The sequence below is a fragment of the Cetorhinus maximus genome, chromosome 22 (genome assembly GCF_964194155.1).
Source record: "Cetorhinus maximus chromosome 22, sCetMax3.hap1.1, whole genome shotgun sequence".
Classification (NCBI taxonomy): domain Eukaryota; kingdom Metazoa; phylum Chordata; class Chondrichthyes; order Lamniformes; family Cetorhinidae; genus Cetorhinus; species Cetorhinus maximus.
Genome location: NC_135900.1, coordinates 40,629,962 through 40,651,468, shown reverse-complemented (window position 1 = coordinate 40,651,468; position 21,507 = coordinate 40,629,962). Strand labels below are relative to the sequence as shown.

Here is a 21,507-nt window from a genome sequence, read left to right as displayed (position 1 = left end):
TTTATGATCAAGTAGTCTGTAGTCCTCAGAGGAGCACCCCGCCCCCTCCCAGCGGCAGGACTGCCCTCGCTGAAAGATCCACCCCTCATGACTGAAGCCTCTCCAGGGCCTCCCTGCCTGATGAGGCCCACAAACATCTCAATTCCAAGACCTTTTCCATCTTGGCTGTTCCAGGCCTCCTACAGTTCCTGCAGTGGCCACCACTCCCAGCTCTCTGACTGGCAGCTCTTGTCAGTGGGACATCCTCCCTTAGGGGAGGAAGCTCCAACTGCAGACAATTAACTGACTTGATCAACAAGTCAAGGCTTCCATAACCGGAGGAGGCAAGGTTACCTGACTTACTGACTGGACCAGGCCATCCCAGCTGTAGAGTTTTTCTCTTAGTTGTGTTTTTTTCCCCCTTTGCTTTCTGCTGAAGTTAGCAACTCTTTGCTGGGATTTAGTTATACATTCCCTCAGCCCCTTCAGTTTTTCATGTATAAGATGTGACTGAGTGTGCCTAAATCTGTTTACTGTCGGGGTTAATGGGACATCATAGCCAAGCTTTATGCTGACCTCCAAACGTGGATTCCTGTCAGTGATCGCAAGATAATAATAAGGAACAGATCAGTGTTCATTTCCTTAACCCAGGAGCGCTGAGATCAATTGTTATTGCATTCAGGCTCGTATTCACTCACTTAGTATGGGTTGAAAATTGAGCCTGGGATATGTTTGGCTAACAGAACTTTGTTGCTCACTGGATAAATTTGCTGATGCATCAGGAACTAGAATTCTGATGATTACTTGGATGAAATTATTTTTCTACATCACAGAATTATTAACTTTAGCAGCCACGACTGTAGTTCTCTACTTCCCCGTCCATGTCAAAACCTCAGTACAGTAAAACCTCTAATTTATTACTACCTCGCCACTCATTATGGCAGATATAGATTAAGTCGCTGTCCTGCAGCACCTGTGTCTATCAAAACCACTCTCAGCTCTTGCAAGATGTTGGTTTATTTCTGTATGAATAAGTGGCTAATAGTTTCTTTTTCAAAGAGTGGGGCGGGGTGGGAGGCTAGCAACATTAAGAAAGTGGCTTCATATAAAAGCAAAATGGTGAGAAGCAGTGACCCAGCGGGGAAAACGGAAATCAAAAGTTGTAGTGATTAGTTTACAGTGACTGACAAGTATCAGAATATGGTCTGTGATCAATCTATCAGGCCTGTATCCTGAAGGGGGTTATAGTAGTGCCAAGCACGGTCATTAACAGGCTGTCTGTAATAGCTGTGTGTTAGACCTCTGACCTCTCTTGCTTTCATTTCCAGGAGAAACAGCTGCAGAAGAAGCTGTCTGAAATGGCTCCCAGGAGAATTTCTGACCGCCTGACCCTAAAACGGTTGCAGCAGGAAGAAGAGGTAAAGCAGATCAAGTTTCAAAATATCAGTTTTGGAGATAAACTTGGTCATTTTGTTAACCCTCATAAACCTCTCTGGGTTTGAGATTCCTCTTCAGTAGCTGGCCTCAGCCACTGATGAATTGTTTTTCCATTGAATTGAACACGTCCATCGAAATCTATAACTGTACTTATTATATGTAATGGTGGGAGGCATTCTGGATTCCAACACTCCTTTGAAGACCCAGTTTGTTTTGGATATGTTACCTATTCTTTCAGAAACAGGCAAGTAATTTATTTATCCTGTGTTATTCACCAAGTAAGACATCTATTGTGCCAAATGGTATAATGTAGTTAAATATCGAGCAACTTCAAAGGCAAAGCAGCCATATCTGGAAGAGTTTACAAATGCATTGGCAAGCTTTAAGAGTCAAGTTTTTTTTTTCTCTTCATTGTTAACAAAGAATCAGGCAGTCACTTAACAAATGTCCAGAAATACTGCAGTTAGCAATCATTTAGGAGATGTATGAGAATAGATCAGTGATAGGATTCCTTTTGCTCCCTGTCTGTAGGCAAATATCTGGTTTACATTCGCATGTTGCAAAAACAGCCTGGCTGAAATTGGGAACTCAGAAAAGTAAACATAAAGACTGTCCCTTTTAAACTAAATGATTGCACCACTCAAGCGTTGCACCATGTTATCCAGTATCCCTGATTTTTGTGTGATTTTTGCCAGAAATGTTAATTCAAATATTGTTTTGGGTCAGTTGGATGAATAACTGAGTCGCAGGCCAAGATGGTCCCAGGTTCTGTTTCAAGTTTATGTTGAGTGACCCGATCTCGGCGCAGATGATGATAAGTGGATACTAAGTCACTAAGTTAGGAAGGAAAAATTGATCAATGTTTCCACTCCTGGGGCAGAATCTTCTGCTCTTGCTGGTGACGAGCATGGAGGCACCCCATTTAGGTAGGATGGTGGAGTACCTGAACCCCACCACCTTTCCACCTCCACCAGAATTAAGTTCTGGGCGGGTAGGCCCATAGCCAACCTTCCCGCCCTGCTGTCAATTAAGGGCCTTAAGTGGCCAATTAATGACCATTAAGGGTCACATTCTGCCACTACTGGGATTAACCCAGCTGCAAACTGGCCAGTCACCATGCGGCGTGCATGCCAGTTGAAGCTCCGTGGGCCGCTCTTCATCTCGGGGTTGGGGCCGGGGGTGGGGGGGGGTCTCTCAATCAAAGGCAGTCAGTGTCTGATCGAGGGACTGGACATTGGGAAGGGGACGGGCGGAACAAGCCCAGAGAGCCCCAACCCCCCACCTTGCTTCCAGCCCAGAATCCCGCAACACCTCACCCGGCAAAACACCCCGCCCCTACCAACATTACTTACCTATAGCCTGCTTCTCTGTGATCCTGGGCCTATTCTTCTGGCAACAGCCTCCTCAGTAGCACTGCGGAGCGCAACAGCTGCTGGTCTGCTCTCACTAGGCGGTACATCTGCCCCTGGGGGGTGGGTCTTGATTCCAGGGGAAGGCCTGCCAGCCTTGCCACTGCCTGATAGGCATGTAATTTGGCAGACCATATCGAAAAGATGCACCACGGGTCTCTCGCTAGCTCTCCAGTTGGCAGACACCACAACAAGATTCTGCCCCCGATTGCTAACTGGTGGTCCCTACTTGGAAGTGCTTGTGCATGGAGAAGAGTTCCGTCAGTCTCTGTTTTGTATTCAGATATACTGCTAAGTCCGCCAAGTGTCACACATCAGTCAAAGCTCTGGAGGGTAGCTAGCACCTGTGGAACTGTGTCCAAGCAAAGAATCAACAAGGGAGGAAGGAGGTGGGGGGAGGAAAGAACTTTATGTTGCAGTATCATTTGTGAAGCAATTATTGAGGCTTTTTTTAAAGAGGAACTGGACAAAAGTTTCATTGTGTAATAATAAATGTTGGCCTAGCCAGCGACGTCCACATCCCATGAATGAATAAAAAAAAAGTCGCACACTGGAGCCATCAACCAGTATCAATTTTTTGCAGACAGGAAAGCTGTTACAGAAAATATGTTAATTTTATAAATATTAAATGTATCTAAAAATGACTGGTCTAAATTGGCCGTTGCTACAATGTGATGTATGGGTTATAATTTGGACCCCTCCCAAGACTTATTTGGGTTCACAGCAAAAAGGCAGTTTCTATATGGAGACCCACATCTCCTCGGAACGGAAACATACAACCTTACACATGCCTCGTGGGTTAGCGCGTCCCAGGGCTAAACTTTGAAAACTGAAAGTGGAATGCATCACGCTATCCAATTGTACAATTTAGGCAATACAATACTTAGCTTACACGATACTTTACTGCTCTGGAAATATTAATAAGTGTAAAATCTTTGTGTTCCCCTTAGAACTTATAGCCCAATTTTTGATCAACTGCACAGAGCTCCCCTATAAACAGGGAACTGAACATCCCAGGATCTGTAATAAGATATATCCCTTTTTATCTTGGAGATGAAGATCAACTGCTAGAAGGAGCAGAAGAATTCCTTCTCACAAGGCAGGCAATAATGTGGATCAACTTTGCCTTTTGGTTGAGAGTGTATAAACAGCAGGGTTCTCTCCATTCTGGTCGATTTAGCTTTTGATACCTGACTTGCATGGCAAGTAGCTGGCTTTGACAACAACCTCTTAAGTGTCTGATAGGTGTCTGCATATTTTTAACAATTCAAAGGCCTGAGGGAATTTCTGATGCAATTAACGAATGAGTCCAGGAAACCATCTCCACCAGATAGCTTCCCTTAGAAATACAGATTTCCCTTGATAGTCTGTGTACTGTCTTTTGCACACAAAGACAAAAGAACTCGTAAGAATACAACTAACTGCAGTTACCCTTTTAAATGCATAATGCAGAGGCTACCCATTTTATGCAGTAATACCAGCAGAATGGGTGAGGAGGAGAGGGGCAGAGTTGGGTGAATTAATCCAAAAGGGCAGAAAATTTTGAAAGTGGATGACTTGTGCCCAAAAAACCACTTGGCGTTTGTGTTCTACACTGATTCAATATATAATTTGCCTGGATCAGGCTCTGCCCACAAAGCTAGCCTTGCCTCCTGGTCAAAGTTGCAAAATTCCACCAATTGCACAGGCCCTTTTTTTTGTATTGGTTCCTGGGATGTGGATGTTGCTGGCTTGGCCAGCATTTATTGCCAATCCCTAATTGCCCTTGTTCAGAGAGCATTTAAGAGAGTCACATGTAGGCCAGACCAGGTAAGGACAGCAGATTTCCTTCCCTGAAGGGCATTAGTGAACAGATGGGTTTTTGCAACAGTCGGCAATGGTTTTATGGTCATCGTCAGATTTTATATTGAATTCAAATTTCACCATCTGATCAAACCCAGGTCCCCAGAACATATTCTGGGCCTCTTGAATACTAGTCCAGTGACAGTACCACAATGCCACTACCTCCCCTGGGGAGGCTTTTCAAAGTCTTCATATTCCTAGGCACAAAGGCACTCAATAAGAATTGGAAAAGATTTTTATATCACAATATACTTAATTTGCCAAGAAACTTACTAATGCATGCCAGTAAAACTCGTAATGATTCAGAATACTTTATTTTGAAGTCATTTTCAGTGATTTTACATTGCATAATTCACAGGTGGGGGTCTGGGCACCCTTAATAAAACTGCTTATATTTGGCGATAAACCTATTTTAGCTGTATTAATAAAACTCCACCAAGCTACCACTCTTAAATACATCAAGAAACACTTATTAATAAAAGAAAAGAAAAATAAACAATTGTGTCCTATTATGCTACCCTATTGCTCTGATTCACTGAAAATTTTACATTATGTAAAATGTAAATGTTCACTAGGCAAATGATTTTTAGCTGAAAGTTGAACTGAACTAAACAAACAAAATTTTGAGTCCAATTTGGGCTCAATTTCCTGATTACCCAAAGCACAACTCTGCTCCACTATATTTTGGTCTACCTAAAGTTTTATTGGAAAAAAGTATAATAGAGAAATTCTGTATGATGGTGCTCTGTTGCTATGATACAAAAGCCAATGAAATGTCATTTACATTCTAGGAAAAAATGTCTGCTATTGCAAAGGTAGAAGAACAGAAACGAAGAGAGGAGGAAGCAGAACGCCAACTACTATTGGCCGTGCAGAAGAAAGAACAAGAGCAACTCATGGAAGAAGAGAGGAGGAGGGAATTTGAGGAAAGAGTCAAAGCTGTAGAAGGTATAAATCTGTAATGTCACATTAAAGCAGTGGCAGTGAATTGTTCGATGGAGCAGGAATGCAGCCAACAAGCTGTAACCTATAATTACAGACAGCGCTGCCAAAAGTAAGGAATGTCAATTGGTTACACGTCAACTATTTACTCAACCTGACTGAAAGAGGTTTTGGAGAAGTTTACCTATGTGGCTGAACTTGAGCTTGGAGAATGGTTGTTGTTTTTGTATCTTCACATTCTTCCCTTTGATAACTATGCAGTATTGGGAGGATTCTAACAAAATGACAAGCTGTAAAGTGAATCCCCAGCTATTACAATCTTTATACCAGATGATAAGGTGGCTAGTTCTACATGGCGGGAGGGTTTGTGGGATCATAACCATACGGTGAGGGTGGGCATCCGCACCCACCTGAAGTGAATATTCTACTGAATGCAAACCCATAACTCGGAGCTGGCATTCCTGCCTCTACTCACTGGCACTGCCTGGAACCCTACACCTTCCTAACCAGAGACAGGAATGCTAGCAGTAATCTAAAGGCTCACTTTGGTACTGGTGAATGCTAAAAGGAATAAGTGGGCTGTTGGTATGGAACAAGTGTACTTCAACTAAATAGAAAAACATATTCAATAGAATCTTCCCCTCGGCGATTTGGGAGCAGGGCCTGCTCGCCGAGGGGAAAATGACGCAGGATGACATTGGGAGGAACCCCTGACATTATCCCGGTCCATTTAAATCTTCAGGAAGGCGGGCGGACAGCGAAATCAGCTGTCCGCCCGCTGACCTGTCAATGGCCAATTAAGGCCATTGACAGGCTAATTAACCTTGTTAAAGACCCTGCCCGTCCAAGTTTAAGGCTGGCGGGCAGGCCAGGAGCCCCAGCGGGCTCCAGATTATTCATGAAACTTCATCTACTGGCGGGATGAAGTTTCATGTCCGTTTTTAAAAAAAAATGTAATAAACTTTACGTGTTTCTTATTAACATGTCCCATCTCGTGTGACATTATCACATGAGAGGGACATTTTAATAATTTTAATATTTCTCTATTTTTTGACTTTTCTTACCTGTCAGTAAACTCCCTGACACAGGACTTTGCCTCAGGGAGATGCGCGTGAAGGAGCGCACTTTGACAGTTGGGGATTCCCTCCTCCACCCCGCACGCGCTTCCTGTTGGGCGGGCCTTAATTGGCCTGCCCACTCAAAATGGCGGCGGGCCCCGTTTCGGCGGCAAGGGTCAGCTGTCCACCTGCCGCCAAGCTGGTGGGGCCCACACGCCCACTAAGGGCAAAATTCTGCCCATTGTATATTTTTCCCTTGAAGCTTAGTGACCTGGAATAAAATGCTGTCAGAAAAAGGAGCAATGTATTTTTAATGCACATGATTCAACTATTTTGTTTCCCTGAGTTAATAGAAATGTAAAGCAACTTCAGATGGAAATTTCAACAGTTATTTTCTGGTTCTTGAAGGATTTTAAGATTTATTTTCCAATGGTCTTATTAACCAATGTTCTTATTCAACACCCCCCCCCCCCCCCAAAAACCCAACCAATTGCGAGGAGGACGGTGTGGAACTTGAAGAGAACCTAGACAAGTTGGTGGAGTGGGCAGATAGGTGGCAGATGAAGTTCAATGCGGAGAAGTGTGAAGTGATGCATTTTGGTAGGAAGAACATGGACAGACAACATAAAATAATGGGTGGAATTTTGAAGGGGGTGCAGGAACAGAAAGACTTAGGTGTATATCATTGAAGGTGGCAGGACAGGTGGAGAGAGCAGTTAATAAAGCATATAGTATCCTGGGCTTTATTAATAAGGGCATAAAGTACAAGGGCAGGGAGGTTATGCTGAATTTATATAAGACACTCGTTAGACCTCAGCTGGAATATTGTGTATCAGTTCTGGGTGCTGTATTATAGGAAGGATGTGAACACATTGGAGAGAGTGCAGAAGAGGTTTACAAGAATGGTCCCAGGGATGAGAAACTTCAGCTATGAGGATAGATTGGAGAAGCTGGGACTGTTTTCCTTGGAGAGAAGGCTGAGCGGAGACTCGATAGAAGTTTTTAAAATCATGAGTGGGCTGGGCAGAGTAGATAAGGAGAAGCTGTTCCCACTCATAAAAGGATCAAGAACGAGAAGGCACAGATTTAAAGTGATTTGCAAAAGAAGCAAATGTGACATTAGGAAAACTTTTTCACACAGTGAGTGGTTCGAGTCTGGAATGCACTGCCTGGAAATGTGGTGGAGGCAGGTTCAATCGAGACATTCAAGAGGGCATTAGATGATTATTTGAATAGGAACAAGGTGCAAGGTTACGGGGAAAAGGCAGGGCAATGGCACTAGGTTATAATGCTCACTTGGAGAGCCAGTGCAGACACGATGGGCCGAATGGCCTCCTTCTGTGCCATTAAGATTCTGTGATTTCCCTAATCCCAGTAAATAGGTTATCTGCTTTTAGTCCTTATTACCTGTAAACTGATGATACATCTTCCTTTTAAGGCAGACTTGGGTATTCCTAAACTTTTCTAATGATTTTCTAAATATTTATTTTCTGCTCTTTATACAGGTCGTGCCAAAAGGAGGAAGATGAGAGAAGAGCGTGCCTGGCTACTTTCTCAGGGAAAAGAATTGCCTCCTGAACTTATGAACTTAGAGCCATTGTTCCCTATAAAGAAGGATAAGAAGACGAAAGACTTGTATGTATTTTTTGGGCAGGTGTATAAGTTGAGTTCAGCCTCCTATACAGTTACGGATTCTTTCTGAAAACTACAGAAAAGATTAAATAAAATTTACATAAAATCTCAATAATGTGGAAGAAGTTGCTTGATGGTTAATGGAATCAAGCTGGGAAACCCCATCTGGATGATATTTATGAGTTTGATAATTAAATAAGAGAAAGAATTGTACGGTATTTCAAATTGAATTAAAGGAATCATTATGCACATGAGGGTGGAAGCCATATGGTAGCCATGCTTTCTCACCAATGAGGATTCAGCCACAGTTACAGTTGCTTTTTCTGGTTGTAGACCAAAGGGGATGACATTCCCAGGATAATGTTTGTTTTAATATTAACACTCAAAACAAATGTACTAAGACTGCTATTTTGAAACATCAATAAAGTCCACCAGAATATTGGAATTTGAAATGGTACTTCAGAAGGAAAAACTGAGAGGATAAATTTTACATTTGTATGCTTCTGATGTGAAGCGTCACTCATCAGGCACATACAGAGAAATTGTGTTTGTGCACTACAATTTCTATTCATTACATAGAATTTTCAGCACATTTAACCATTTAAGCTAACTGGTCCATGCTGGTGTTTATGCTCAACATAAGCATCATCCCAACTTCATCTAACCCTATCGAAATATCCTTCTATTCCTTTCTCCCACATGTACTTTTCTAGCTTCCTCTTAAAGACAGCTATGCTGTTTACCTAAAGTACACCTTGCAGTCACACATTACACATTCTAACCACCTGTTAAATTCAACTAATGGGAAATCATAGACAGAACATGTGCTCTTAGCAGGCGAGGTTCCAAGCCAGAAGCACACAATTTGTAAGTTTACCATTTCAGCAAAGCTGTGCTCAAGCTCCACAGCAAAATAACATTGTACATTTGAAGGTCAAACTATCCCCGCCTAAATTTTTATTGTGTAAACTGTGTTCTACTTCCTATTTCTCCCCATTTAGCCTGTCCATTATGATTTACAGCTGAAACTAGTGCAGTGGAGATCTGTAAAATGTATTGTGCCATCTGGTACTTCTGTTAACTAACGGAAGATTCATCAGAATCACAGGTGTTACAATGTGCCCTGGAGTGTTGCTCACCACCAGTTCACAAACTCCAGATGAAGATTGTGGCCGTAACCACTAGACTACTCTTACTTATACCACTCTGTAAATAGACTTCCTATTTCAGCAGTGTTAATAAGAAACAAAATCTAGTGCACATAACTGCATATAAAGTGTGTAGATTATGTGTCATAAAATGCTGTGTTTTTGTTCCAAACTCTGTTATTTTTGATGAATATCAATCAAAAACCTTCCTTGTGGGATGTGTTCTGTGTTTCAAATTTGGAAGTTATCTTGATCAGAAATAGTTTAATAGGATTAGAGAAAACTAATTAGTTTGATATAAAATGAGTTATTGGTTGATTTTTAATCTCTTCTGTTGTAGATTTGAACTGGATGAAGATTACATTGCTATGTATAAAGGTAAGTGAGCACATTTTTAAAAAAGTTCTTAAATAACTTGCATGTTCTTTAATGAATATTAGTATTATTTGTGTCGTATGTTGAGATTCATTATTTTCTTCCTCTTTCAGTCCTAGATGCTGTGAAAGCCCATAAGGATTCTTGGCCCTTCCTTGAACCTGTAGATGAATCTTATGCCCCAAATTACTACGAGATAATTGAAGTAAGAGAATTGTACTTGTCACATTCCATTCAGATATTTTTTGCTGAATGTATTAAATGTATTTTAAGTGGATCTTCTCTGTAAAGATCAGCCAGACTTTATTGACAGCACCAAAGAGCAACTATTACTCCTTAAAAGTCATTGGTTTACAATTAATTATAGATTTTTAAAAAGGGGTGGTGGATTTTTGTAGAATTCATTAGGTCCAATAAACTTTCAAATGAGGTTCCTGAAGAAAGATGGGATCATTTATATCCATTCAGTTTGAATTAATGTCAACTGTAATTTTCCTTGCTTATCCTTGTTTGCTTGGTGGTAGATAATGGGACCTTAGAATGTGAACTGGTGCCATCCATTTAGTTGAACTATAAAGTATGTACATTCAATTGTGGCATAGAAAATTTGGCCTCCTTTGGATTGCCCATTTCCAAGTGCAGACTGTAAAGCAGTTCCAGAGTTGCCTTGGTAATATAAATTAATATAAAATAAAAACATAAAATGCTGGAAAAACTCAACAGGCCTAGCAGCATCTGTGGAGAGAGAAACAGAGTTAACGTTATGAATCTGTATGACTCTTCTTCAAATTAATACAAGATAATTGAAGTAATGTTTTCATAATATAAATTAATGTTGTGCATTAAGTAACTACTGGTCATTTTGGAGCAACTCTAGAGGCATGCAAATACTTGACACCTTCGCTAATAAAATTGAATTAATTCTTGTGAAAAACAATCTGATCAGTGATAGCAGAGTGAAATCACATTTTTATTTAGAATAGCATTTTTTGTGTTGATCAAGATTAGGGGTATTAGTGCTAGTGAACTAAACTCTTCCATTTCAAGCACCCTATGTCAGCCTTAAGCAGTAACTGTCCCAGTATGGAACAGTTAGGTGCAAATTAAAGGCCCAATTGCTCTGCTGTACAACTTCAGAAGACTATCTGTGACTTTTTTTTGCCATTTTCTACACCAGTGAAGAATATGATCGCCAGTTAATGGACAGAATTTTCACATTGGGGTGCGGAGGCGGGCCCGACACGCCGACGTATAAAATGATGCACGGTGACGTCGGACGTGCGTCCCTACGCCACCACGTGCCATCACAATATTTTAGTGGGCGGGCGCACTATGAGCTCTGATGCATGCCCGCCATTAATTAACGGGCCGCTTAAGGCCCTTGAGGCATTAATAGACTGAGATTTTTCGGAGCCCGTGCGATCTTCAGATTGTCGCACGGGCGCAATGGGCAGACGGGTAGGCCACATTTTTAAAAACTTCATCCACAGGCGGAATAAGAGGGGTGAGTGGGCTCACGAGCGCTATTTGTTAGACATTTACTTTTTAAACTTACTGCTAGTTGCTTGTGCGAACAGGAGAACTTCAAACCTCTTCAGAGCTACTTGTACAGGAATAACAGGCTTCAGATCAGGACTCTGGAGTAAACATCATTCTTGGGGCCTTGCTGGTTACCCTGGGAATGGGAGTTGTGCTCTCCACTGGAGGCACCTCCTCTGAGGAGGAAGAGAGGGCCAGAAGGGGGAGGAGGCCAGGAGTCCATATTCAGCCTCCAGTGGAGCCACCTTTGGGAGGACAGGCGCAGGCACAAGGGGTGCAGGGCCAATAGGAAGTGCAAGGCAGAAGGGTCCACAGAAGACGCCACTATTCTGCTGCCAGAGCTTACAGGTGGCGAAGCAGCTACCTCACTATGTCTGAGGTGCAGTGCTGAAGGAGACAGTCACCTCCATCTCTCAGATGATAAGCCCTGAGATCTGCACCAACTGTCCTTGTGTCAAGCAGGTGACAGACGCTCTGTTCAGGTGTGCATTCACTTTCATGCACTACCGCTGGGACGAGGCCAGCCAGACACAGCGAGCCAGAGGCTTTGCGGCGATTGCTGGCTTCCCCCGCGTCCAGGGTGCAATAGACTGCACATATGTGGCCATCAAGGCGCCAGCAGGTGAGCCCGGTGCCTTCATCAACAGGAAGGGCTTCCACTCCATGAACGTGCAGATAGTGTGTGATCACAGGATGCAGATTCTACAAGTCTGTGCAAGGTACCCAGGCAGCTCCCACGACGCCTACATCCTCAGACACTCCCAAGTGCCGGGTCTCTTCAGTGCTCCAGCCTGGCTTGATGGCTGGCTGCTGGATGACCAGGGCTATCCCCTCGGAAGGTGGCTCATGACGCCTCTCCGCCATCCAAGAACAGAAGCTGAGCAGCGGTACAATAGGAGCCACACCTCCACAAGAGCTGTGGTGGAGAGAACCATCGGTCTTCTCAAGATGTGCTTCCGATGCCTGGACCGTTACTCCAGTATCGTGTGTCGCTGATAGTGGTTGCATGCTGCGCTCTCCACAATCTGGCTCTGGAAAGGGGCGACGCTGTGGATGAAGAAGATGTAGACACAGATGCTCCGGATGCACACAATGAGTCCAGTAGTGAGTCCGACGACAAGCACGCTCAGGAGAATGCTGAGGGGATAGACGTTGACCTGGGCAACCTCCAGGGAAGCAGGGACACCCAGGAGGCTTTAATCCAATGAACCTTCAGTCAGCACACCGCAGATGGACCTCCAACACATGCCAGAGCTGCAGGCTCCATACTCGATACCTGAAAGCAATATCTGCCTGGACAGGAACATTAACTATGTGCCTTGTCAATAAAGCTCAATGACAAACATGTCACTCATAACATCATGGGTTTCCCTTCACCTGCAGAAGTAAGGAATCACCCTGAGCCTTGTTCACAACTAAAGCATTTAATGTTTTCATAAAACAAAACAGAAAAGAAAATTCATTCACCGGTGTTGAGCTGCACACCGACTAATAATCAACTGATACTGGGGCAACAGAAAACCACCAGTGAGAAGCCCGTGGTGTGCCTAAGGTGCCTTATGCTTACATTTTCGGGCGCTATGTCTAGGTGCTCCCCCCTCACTGGCACTGGTATTCGACACAGCCTGCTCACTCTGCTGTCCTGTTGGCTTTGATGACCTTGGCGGGCGCCCCCTGGCCCGTGGAGCCTGTGGTGGCCCTGCCTGGGAGGGAGCAGCCAGTGGTATGGTTGGCATCTCCTGAGTCGCCACAGCCTCTGCGGATCCCACGGTCACTGGCAGAGGGGCGGAGGAGCTACTGCCCTCCATCCGGAGCGCCCTTCGAGGAGCCCGCAGAGACGACAGGCAGCTCATGCACCAATGTGAGGTTGCTTCAGACCTCCCTGCTCACCATTGATGGATGGGCACCTAGCTGGGATACTTGGTGCCCAATCCATCTCCCACATTGACACTGACCAGCTGAGGTCAATGCCACTATGAGGGCTTGCAGGTACGAGAGCATCCCCAGGAAGCCCTGATTGTTCTCCTGGAGGAACCTTTCCATAAGAGTCACCACTCTCTCCATGGCGGAAGCATTGTGCTCAGCCATGAAGGTCAATGCATTGCTGATGCTCCGCATGGACTTCTCCATCACGGAGACCGTGGCACGCATACCCTCATGTATCTCTGCCAGATCCTCCTGCAGACCCTGCTGGACTTCCAGTGTCTGCTGCCTCAGAGACGACTCCTTAGGTACATCATCAGCCACCGACTGAGCATGTTCCTGGTCCTCTGCAGTCCTCCAACTGCCAGCGCCCTGGGGACTCTCTGTCTCCGCCTGCACCTCAAGCGAGTGTGAAATGCCCTCATCACTGTGCCCCGGGACACTAGCCAATGATCTAATCCCCAGGTGCTAGTATCTGCGCTAGTGCCTGCCCGGCTGAATGGTGTGACGCTGGTACTTGTAAGTCATCAGGGTCCTCGGGTGTTAGTGGTGGGCCCTCTGCCTCCTCGTCCCGGCCCTGCTCCAGTGGGGCTGACAGGAAGAACGAGGACATTTGATTAGTTGAAGTCATGACACTGTTAATGTGCATGCCTGGCCCCCGGATCAGGATGTGCTCCTCCTTCCATAATCAATGGGAAACCCATGTTGGATGCTGAATTCACTAAACAGTCAACAGTGGAATGTTTGCAAGGACAGACATTGTGCCCTCAGTGCACGGCACTCTTACCTCCCACTCGCACCCTAACCTCACCGCTATCGGTTGACCTGGGCGCATGGCACCTCTCCAGCTCGAGAGCCTCCTGCTCGTATCTGGTGAGAATCAGCATCTGTGCCTGCCCTCCGCCAGTCCGCGTCCGCTCAGCGTTATTGTGTGCAGTCTTCCCCTGAAAAGGACAGAGGAGCATTGATTAATCCACCCTGTACCTGCATTGCCAATGCAGTCCTGCCACCCTCACCTGAGTGGGGCATTGCAGGGCTCATGTGAATTGTGACACCCTGGAGCCGCTGTACACTCGCTCCAAGCAGCCAGGGCTGACCCCCTTGCCCAGATTCTGTCTCCATCACATTTGCCACCCACACTGTATCATCTTCCAAAGCAAGGAAGCACCACCATGTAGAATGCCAAGGGCAGCAGATGGATGGGTGCCCCACCACCTGGAAGTTCCCCTCCCAGCCAGTCAGCATCCTGACTTTGAAATGTTTCGGCATTCCAGCACTGCGCCTAGGCACAGACCCTTGAGGTCGCCCCCAAAACAGTGCTGTGGGTGTAAGTGCACCACATGCAATGGATGCAGAAGCCAGCTCAGCACCCCCCTCTCGTGGTCAACTAGGCATGGGCAATAAATGCTGACCCACCCAGTGAGGGCCACATGCTATGAATGATTCAATGCAGTAACTACCTCCTGAGTTGGGGGGGTGGGGGGGCAACCTAACTGCTGTGCCAAATGACTCATGCCAACATGGTACTCATCCTTCCCAATCGCAACAGGCCGCTGAAGCGCTTGCAGCACAGAACCCAGGTGTGTCGCACCACATTGTTTGCGCTGACCCTTTCTGCCACCTCCTCCCAGGCACGTTTCGTCATGTGGGGGGGGGGGGGGTCTCCTCCTCCTCCTGTCCCTTGGCGCGACGATTTCATGCAGTGTTGCCACCTCCTCGAGAAAGGCACCAAGGTACTCATCTGAGAATTGAGGGACACAGTGCCCCGCCGACCTGCCCCCCCCCCCTGCCTGGCCTGCTCACTAGTAGCGCTCTCGGGAACCCTTCTGCTCGCCATTGTCGCCAGCCGTGGGAAGGCTGCCTGCGCAGCCTTTAAACAGGCCACCGGGTCACCATTGGACACAGCGGTCAGTGGAATCCCACCGCCCCCTTACGCTTTCCCGGGAGCCGTGGTTCACGCTGGGCAGGCCTTAATTGACCCGCCCGTGTAAAATGGCGGCGCGGAGCCAATCGCGGGTGGGGATCGGCTCTGCGCCCGCTCCTGCCCAACATGCAGAAAATTCCCCCCAGTGTTGAATTCGGAACAGTTTTGTGCTATTGGTCCACGCCCACTAGGAAATGCATTGAGATTGCCCAAACTCATTTCACTCAACCAAATCCTGATGGTGAAGCTGCAGTGGATTGTTAATACCTACAGGTACTTTCGGGCTGCAGTCAAGAAAGATATAACTGAAACCACGTGTGAGATTAGCCAAGAAAGGCGCTAGGTCATTCATTTGTCTTTTTTTTCGAAACCTCTTGGACACACACGTTTTTGGCATACTGTATTGTTAAATAGCTTTTAAACTGTGTGTTTTACATTTTCAGACGCCTATGGATCTATCCACCATTGAAAGAAAACTTAATGAAAAACAATATAATGTGAAAGAAGAATTTGTTGCTGATATGAAGGTTATGTTTGAGGATTGTCTGGAATATAACGGTGAAGGAAATGGTGAGTTTGGAGCAATAAGATTTTTTTTCATTTTTATCGATATTGTTTGACAATTACTTTTAATAGAGCAAGTGAATATTAAGAACTGAATTCAACCACCCAAGAACTCTGTATAATATCCCAAGAGGAGGGAGTGGGTACAGTGTGGCACAGTAAATGAATTAGCGCATTTCCCTTTCATCTCTTGGGTCTCAGTCATTACCCCCTGTAGATTAATAGCTATTTGCATTGCTATGACAGGGTGAAGAGGGGTCGAATGGCTCCCCTCTTTGCCCTCCCCTCGTTTGACTGCAACGTGTTTTTGTGTGAAAAGGACATACTTGCCAATTCAGTGAGTACCTAATTATTTACGTGCTGTGATCATAAAAGGATAAATAGGACAGGTTTTCTTGAATTTAACAAAGAAAGAGGCCCTCTTTACACCTGCTCTTAATTTCTGGCATGACCCAGGACGTGACCTGACCAGAAGTACCACTGTGGGCCCCACTTATCTACTCCAATGAATTGGCAGCCAGTAGTTCATTCAGAGCTCAAGAGACAAGAGCTGAAGGAAATCTGGCCGATGATGCCATCCTGAAGGCCCTGCCTCCTTTTGCAATAATGCCAGGCTCTGGGCCAGACTGATCTTCATCTATCGTTGCGGCCTGCTTTTCAGAGTGGAGGCTCAATGTTATGTATATGAAAAGAAAGGCCTGAATTTCTGGAGAAGGCATGCAGGAGATTAGGAAGTAGATTTATAGCATCAATTCAAGGTTGGTAACCTTTGGATTAATCCTTTCATCACATGCCAGAATAGGGAAAACTCAACATTCAACTGTAGCACTGGTGTCAGGAAGAAGTTTTCTGTTTTATGTGGCATGGACGCTAGTTCTGGAGAAGATGGGGGCTGTTTTGCAAGGATGGTTACTCCTGAGCAGAAAAGAAGCTAATGAACTGGCAGAAGAAATAAAAAAGGAAGTGAGTGCGGTCATTTAAACTAAGAAAGAAGCAGGTCAGGGAAAATAAAGACCATCAAAAAAGGTCAAACTTGATGAGGAAAAATATACAAGTTAAGATGAATTTAGCAAAAAGGGATAAAGGTCATGGGGGAAGAAATAAAACTGAGATTATATTGGACAAAAAAACAAGAAAAAAAGTGTTAATGCAATTGGGCTGTTTTTATTAGACATTACTGATCTGGTTAAAGGAAAGAAAAAGGAAATGACGTGCATTTATGTAGTGCCTTTCGTTTCCTCATTACATCCCAAAGTGCCTCATGGCCAATTATTTACTTTGAAGCAGAGTCACTGTTGTAGGCAAATGTGATTGCCAATTGTACAGAGCAAGATCCCACAAAGAGCAATGCAATAATTGACCAGACATTCCATTTCTTGGTTCTGTTTATTTTGAGTAATCAATGTTGGTCAGGCCATTAGTGGCAGAATTTTTCGCTCGGCGTGCGGGCGTGCACCCTACATGCTTGAGCGTAAAATAGTGCGCAGTGATGTCCAGTGAGCGTCCTGATGTCATTACATGCTTGCACGATATTTCATTCAGCGAGCACGTGATAAACCCGGAAGCGTGCCCGCCAACAATTAAGAAGGCTATTAAGCCCATTAATGGCGCAATTAACTGGGATTTTTCGCTGTCCGTCCAACATGGCAGGCGGACGAATCGGCTAGGCGGCCTTTGCATTTTTCAGGAAACCTCACCCAATGGTAGGATGAGGTTTCCGTCATTACATAAAAAAATTATTTACACAGAATTTTCACGTTGTATATGATCAGGTGACTGTGTTTCTGATGCGTGGGCATTTTTTCCAGATTTTAAAATCTGCTTTTATTGGATTTGAATTCTTCAGCTCCCTGAGGCAGCGCTTTGCCGTCAGGGAGCTTTATGTGAGCGCTCCCCCGCACCCATGCTGACTTCAGCGCTTGCCCCCCTCCCGCCCCCACTTCGGCAGTGCTGAGCGTTTCAGCACGCCTTTCACGCGGGCTGGCCGTTAATTGGCCAGCCAGTGTGAAATCGCAGCCGGGGGCCGATCGCGGGCTGTTTCCCTGCCGCTCCCGGGCCCACCAACCTCAAAATTCTGGCCGAGGAGAACTTCCCTACTTTTGTTTAAATAGTGCTATGGGACCTCTTGCGCCCAGCAAGCAGGAAGATGGGGCTTCAGTTTAACCTCTTGTCTAAAGATGGAACCTCCCAACATTGTTTCAGCTATGTACTGAAGTGTCAATGTAGATTTTGTGCTGAAGTCCATGAAGGGGGACTTGAATTTACGACTTTCTGACTCTGAAGTAAGCAGTGCTATTGAGTCAAGTCTTAACACCTAGGCCACAGTTGAAGTGTTGCATGCAACTTTGAGTGTCCCTTTATGGAAATTATGCCAGGGCCATGAAAAATATATAATGAGGATTCGTTAAAATTATATATGATATAAGAGATTATAATTCTGAAGAAATGCTAGAAAAATTGAGGTTTTTCTCACTGGAACAGATAGAGGAAGCTTAATCAAGTTTTCAAAATTATGGAAAGTTTAGCGAGAGTGAACAATAAAAGATTACGTCCTCTGGTGAATCTGTGACAAGGGTTATAGACTAAGGATTAGGATTTAGAATGCATCACCACAAATAGTAATTGGAGGAAGAAACTATAAATGGAATTTGGTAAGTATTTGAAAAAGAAATGACATCAACAAAAAGCAAAGAAATGGACTCAGAATAAATAGCAACAGTTGAATAACAAGCCCCCAGCACAGGTGTGATGTTGCTAAATGGCCTCCTTTGCTATAAACTCTACATTTACAATATCCCAGTAGTTGGCTTTTTTAATGGCCTTATCAACCTACATTGTCACCTTTAAAGGTTTTTGTATCCATACTCCCAGATCTCTCTTTTCCTCAGCTCTAAGGACCTGATCATTTAGGATGTAGTTCCTTTCACTATGTTCTTCCCATTTCTTTGAACTGCGTCTGCCACCTTTCTGACAGTACTGTGCTATTTGCCACTAACATAAGGCATTTCTATTCCTTTGACACAATTCTGTCTATGATTTTTGGAAAAAAATATAACTAGTGCTTTTGCAATCTCCTCCTCAGCGTCCTTTAACATCCTGGGATGCATGTCAGTTTGTAAACTGGAATGTGATTCTAAAGCAAGTGGAACTAAATGAAGAAACCAAGAGTAGTGTGTTTGGGGTGGGGGGTGTTGCTGGGTGGGGTAGAAAAATCTGTTTGCTTTGGAGTTAATTTAGAGTATTTTAAGCACTTCATCCCATAACCTTAAATCCCATTCTTAAATAAATGTTGGTCTCTTTTTGAGGATTTAATTGGAAAGTGTTAATTGGTTTTGCTACACATCTGTCCCACAGATGATCTATTCTATATTGGGGGATACTAAGTGGATAAATTCCTTTTAATGTCATGTCTTGCTTGAAATTTCATTTTGTTCATGTCCTCTAGTTCTGCAGTGAATATTTAAGTAGCCAGCTTATATCTGAAATATCCAGGCTTTTCAGCATTCTTAAGACCTAGATCATATTCACCCTCAACCTTCTCTTCTCCAATGAAGGCAAGTTCAATTTTGTGAACTTCTCTGCCTAAATTAAGAATCCATCTCATTCTTCTCTGAACCCTCTGTAATGCATCAATATCCTTTGATGGTAGGGTGCCCAGGTCTGCATGCAGTAATCAAACATGACTTTAATGTTACAACCTGTGGCAGCATGGTTTCAAATGCCCTTGATGTGTATCTTAGTAATTGACTGATCTCATTGATTGGATTTATTCAGCAAGTTAGTAATTGCACCCAAAAATCCTTTTCAATTTTTGTACATTTAATCTAAAGCCTTTCAATATGTGCATATATTTCAAGTTCTAATATGCATTGCCTTATATTCACCTGTGTTAACATCCATCTGTGTTCCTTAGCCCAGCTGCTAAATATATCCAGATCACTCTGAGCACTCTTACTTGAGTCTATGGTAGTCAAATAGCCATATAATAGCCATGGACAAAAGAGCTGAAGGTGAGGTGAGAGTGACTGCCCTTGACATCAAGGCAGCATTTGACCAAGTGTGGCATCAAGGAGCCCTAGCAAAACTGGAGTCAATGGGAATCAGGGGAAAAACTCTCTGCTGGTTGGCGTCGTACCTAGCACAAAGGAAGATGGTTGTGGTTGTTGGAGGTCAGTCATCTCAGGACCATAAGACCATAAGACATAGGAGCAGAAATTAGGCTATTCGGCCCATCGAGTCTGCCCTGCCATTCAATCATGGCTGATAAGTTTCTCAACCCCATTCTCCCGCCTTCTCCCCGTAACCTTTGATCCCCATACCAATCAAGAACCTATCTATCTCGGTTTTAAATACACTCAATGACCTGGCCTCCACAGCCTTCTGTGGCAATGAATTCCATCAATTCACCACTTTCTGGCTAAAGAAGTTTCTCCACATCTCTGTTCTAAAAGGTCTTCCCTTTACACTGAGGCTGTGCCCTCGGGTCCTAGTCTCTCCTACTAATGGAAACATCTTCCCCACGTCCACTCTATCCAGGCCTTTCAGTATTCTGTAAGTTTCAATCAGATCCCCCCCTCATCCTTCTAAACTCCATCGAGTATAGACCCAGAGTCCTCAAACGTTCCTCATATATTTAGCCTTTCATTCCTGGGATCATTCTCGTGAACCTCCTCTGGACCCTCTTCAGGGCCAGCACATCCTTCCTGAGATACGGGGCCCAAAATTGCTCACCATAGTCTAAATGTGGTCTGACCTGAGCCTTATAAAGCCTCAGCAGCACATCCCTGCTTTTATATTCTAGTCCTCTCGAAATAAATGCCAACATTGCATTTGCCGTTCCTAACTACCAACTCAACCTGTAAGTTAATATTGAACAATACTTGCTGATCCTGAGCTGAGCACCTGATCAAACCCCACAGGACTTAGAGATTCCCCCCCGCGCCCCCCACACATTTGCAACACCTGAACAGACAAGTTGGAATCGAGCGAAACCATTAAAGACCCCAATCCAGGCAACAGGTTGGTCCGATGTGGCTCAAGGCTCTGAAGGTAGTGAGACCGATGAAATACAAATACCTTCCCAGAAATATGAATCATCTAACTCACTGACCACAACATCAAAATGGAGACCTAGCCAACCAAGTAAGACAATAAACACAGTCACAAAACACCCCAATACAAACCAAAAAAATAGAATCTGGACAATAACCCCAAGGAAACCGATGCTAATAATAGGGGATTCCAACCTCTCCAGGATTCAAAATTGCCCCAATACAATAACTCAAATTGATTGCTTCCCAGCAGCCGAATGTATACGTATGACCGCCATCTTAGATAAACTACAATGCTGCCCAAACGTAGAATAAGTAATAATTTCAGTTGGAATAAATAACCAAACTCAAACACCTCTCACTGCAATTAAACTACTTCAAATACTATTAAACAGGGCAAAAAATGAATTTCCAAATGCCCAGACTGGGATTCCTGAACTAAACTATAGTAAAAAATCTCCCACAGTCGCCAAAGGACACAATTATGGAACTAAACCAATATATTAAAGAATAAACATATATCCCAGCAAAACCAAATATATCCTTTGGAGTAGAATCTGACAACATCCATTGGCCTCAAAACACAACTAATTCTATTATCAACAGCTGGATAAAGTGTTTGAACTAAAAGGGAATCAAACGCTAGAAAATGAGCCTCTAAATCTAAAGTAAACAATGATGAAC

The 21,507-nt window shown here is 44.3% G+C and overlaps 1 protein-coding gene across 1 annotated transcript in view; it reads left to right on the top strand.

Moving 5' to 3' along the window:
- Nucleotides 1–21,507, top strand: part of cecr2 (CECR2 histone acetyl-lysine reader) — a 144,893-nt gene that overhangs the window by 94,761 nt on the left and 28,625 nt on the right. Inside the window, exons 8-13 of the mRNA XM_078568158.1 lie at nt 1,308–1,397; nt 5,459–5,615; nt 8,173–8,302; nt 9,788–9,825; nt 9,936–10,027; nt 15,652–15,778. Coding sequence (XP_078424284.1) covers nt 1,308–1,397; nt 5,459–5,615; nt 8,173–8,302; nt 9,788–9,825; nt 9,936–10,027; nt 15,652–15,778 — 634 coding nt within the window. The remainder of the gene's footprint in view (nt 1–1,307; nt 1,398–5,458; nt 5,616–8,172; nt 8,303–9,787; nt 9,826–9,935; nt 10,028–15,651; nt 15,779–21,507) is intronic.